General features: G+C 44.4%; 1 protein-coding gene across 1 annotated transcript; it reads right to left on the bottom strand.

The window, feature by feature from the left end:
- Positions 1-320: 320 nt before the first annotated feature.
- On the bottom strand, positions 321-2,404 carry SPRR3 (small proline rich protein 3). The gene is made up of 3 exons (XM_003949552.3): positions 2,360-2,404; positions 1,467-1,550; positions 321-1,151 (listed from the first exon to the last, which is right to left on the bottom strand). The coding sequence occupies exon 3, from the start codon at positions 1,130-1,132 to the stop codon at positions 647-649; it is 486 nt and encodes a 161-aa protein (XP_003949601.1). The 5' UTR covers positions 1,133-1,151; positions 1,467-1,550; positions 2,360-2,404; the 3' UTR covers positions 321-646.
- Between the last annotated feature and the right edge of the window lie 410 nt (positions 2,405-2,814).

Consider the following 2,814-nt stretch of genomic DNA (forward strand, 5'->3'; position numbering starts at 1 on the left):
GAACAAACAGGAGATTTGTTGTCAGGATACTGAGGATCAGAGGTGTCTTGGAACAGGTGGCTTGGAGTCAGGCATGACTCAGTCCAGTGCAAGAGGAGAGCCTGTGGCTGCCCAAAGTGACAACTTCTATTCAACATCACACCAGTCCCATTGCCATTCCAGGAACACCTCAACTGTACCCCCATACACCCATAGAAACAAACTGTACTGGGGTTAAATAGATGACTTCTACATCAACTCCTCTCTGTCTATAGGTCCTGACTCACAATGGGGAAACAAGGAAGGAGGAAGATTCTGCCAATGACACACACAGCCAAGACTGGAATTAAAAGCAATTTAATGAGGGCAGAGCAGGAAACATGCATTTCTTTTCATTCGAATCTTCAGATGAACCCTGAGCAGCTGAAGACCAGAAAAGCCATGAAGACTTTCTGCTTAATTCAGGGGCTTACAGGATTCTTCAGAGTGTGTGTGAACAAAAGCTTTATAGTACATATTTTTAGGATACAAATAAGAGACAGACTATGGCTTGGGGTGACAATGTACTGATTACAAGGTCTACAGACAATTAAGACACAGAAACAGATGGGAAGAGGGTGTCCAGCATCTGGTGGTCGGCTTCTCAAGGGCTTGTCTGTGCACCAAATTACTTCTGCTTGGTCTTCTGCTGAGCTGGGCCTGGAGTGACCGTTGAAGGACGTGGCTCTGGTACCTTTGTGTAGCCTGGCACAGGAACTTTGGTGTATCCTTGCTCAGGGACTTTGATGGCACCTGGCTCAGGAAACTTGATGAAGCCTTGGTCAGGGACCTTGATGCTGCCTGGCTCAAGGACCTTGGTGTAGCCTGGCTCAGGGACCTTGGTACAACCTGGCTCAGGGACCTTGGTACAGTCTGGCTCAGGGACCTTGGTACAACCTGGCTCAGGGACCTTGGTACAGCCTGGCTCAGGGACCTTGGTACAGCCTGGCTCTGGAACCTTTGTGTTTCCAGGTTGTGGAACCTTTGAGTGGCATGGCTCCTTGGTTGTGGGAACAAATATTTCCTGAGGTGGAGGCTGGCTGGGTTGTTTCACCTGCTGCTGTTGAAGCTGAGGTGGTGGGGTAAAGGTCTGCTTCTGCTGGTAAGAACTCATGCTTCAAAGGATGCTGGACCTAGAGACAAAACAGCTAATTCAGTGCTTTGATTAAGTAGGAATGAAGCCCAGTTTAATGACAAATATCTGTCATTTCATTCTCCTTCAGAACTGAGAGCCTCTCTTTTCTTTCTTTTTCCCTGAATTTGAGATCATGGGATGCTTTGGTGATCCCCACTTATCTTCCAGGGAATAAGGTAAAGTCGATTTCTTCCACATCGTGTAAATGGAGCCTTTCTTTATGCTTCTTTTCTTCCTGGTACATCTAAAAACCTACGTACAACATGAAAACACATACAAATATGCAAATATATACTCTGAAGCTTTCGCTTACACACTCTTTGAAGAATCCTGTAAGCCCCTGAATTAAGCAGAAAGTCTTAGTGGCTTTTCTGGTCTTCAGCTGCTCAGGGTTCATCTGAGGAATCGAGTGAAAAGAAATGCATGTTTCTTGCTCTGCCCTGATTAAATCACTTTTAATACCACTCTTGGCTGTGTGTCATTGGCTGAAGATTGATGTGACACCTCAGTTTTTCCATAAGTTGGAAAGATTTTAAGGTCAGCAGTCTAGAATCTACTCACTCATGTCCTCCTTATAGAGTGCAATAGTTCTCCCAGGAGAACTCTCATCTAAACTTCCCCCTAAGGCTCCCACAATCCACCTGGGAGCCTCTGTTCACACTGTGCCTGCTGCACATGCTCTCTGGCAGGCTCTCCACATCATCGCTGCCTCCCCACACATGCCCACCTCTCATGGCTGTCCTCCCTGATGCTCTCACCTTCCTCGTTTTGCCACAGCATGATACCTGCTTTCCCTCTCTGCTAATCACTCCCCATGCTGTATGTTTGCAAATTTTAGTCAAGTATATGTTTTCTAATGGATTATACATTCATGCAATAAAGAAAAACTTATCTTTTGATCATCAAAATTGCTAATGTAGTGCCTTCTATATTAAAAATTTTCAATACATGTTGACAGGAGAGTGCTCTTGAAGTGGGTATATTGTCTTGCTAACTTAGCAAGCCTTTACAGAAATCACTCCCCTTTTCTGATCCTAAGTTCCACACCTGTAATCTGAGTGGAAAGTCAAAATATGTATAAGGTCACCTTAAACAAAAGTCGTTATTGCATTTAAAATAAATATATTCATTGCATAGCAAAGAGATCTCAATCAAAATAAAGAAACTATTGGAGAATATTAAGATGTTCCCAATGCGGAGACTCACCTGCTGTGCAGAGAAGGTCGAGGTGTTCAGCCTCTGGGATCTGGTGAAGAGTCTCTTGTTAGCTGGTATTTATATAGAAAATGAGCCCTGCCTTAAGAAAATTGGATTTTTTAAAAGACTGCTCTAACTTCATTCCAGCTTTTGTGATAAATATCTCTGGCTTAACATTTTTTGTCACTTAAGCTCTGACAGTGATGTCACCTGGGCCTGACTCACTGTCCACCCTTTGTGGTGTGGTTGCTGTGGGCAAAGGTCTTCTTGAATGGCAATGGATTAAATTAGGAGGAAGTACCATGCTCCTAGGACTAGAACGAGCCAGGCCTCTTGGCCTGGGCCCTAATCTTTAGCCAGATTAGTCCTATTGGGCTTCTTCATGGTTGAAGTGGACATGGAAATAACAATAGGCATTTCTGGTTCTGCGAGGCCATGGGGATGGTGCAGAATAAGTGAATCAT

The sequence above is a fragment of the Pan troglodytes genome, chromosome 1 (assembly GCF_028858775.2).
Source record: "Pan troglodytes isolate AG18354 chromosome 1, NHGRI_mPanTro3-v2.0_pri, whole genome shotgun sequence".
In the NCBI taxonomy this organism is placed as follows: domain Eukaryota; kingdom Metazoa; phylum Chordata; class Mammalia; order Primates; family Hominidae; genus Pan; species Pan troglodytes.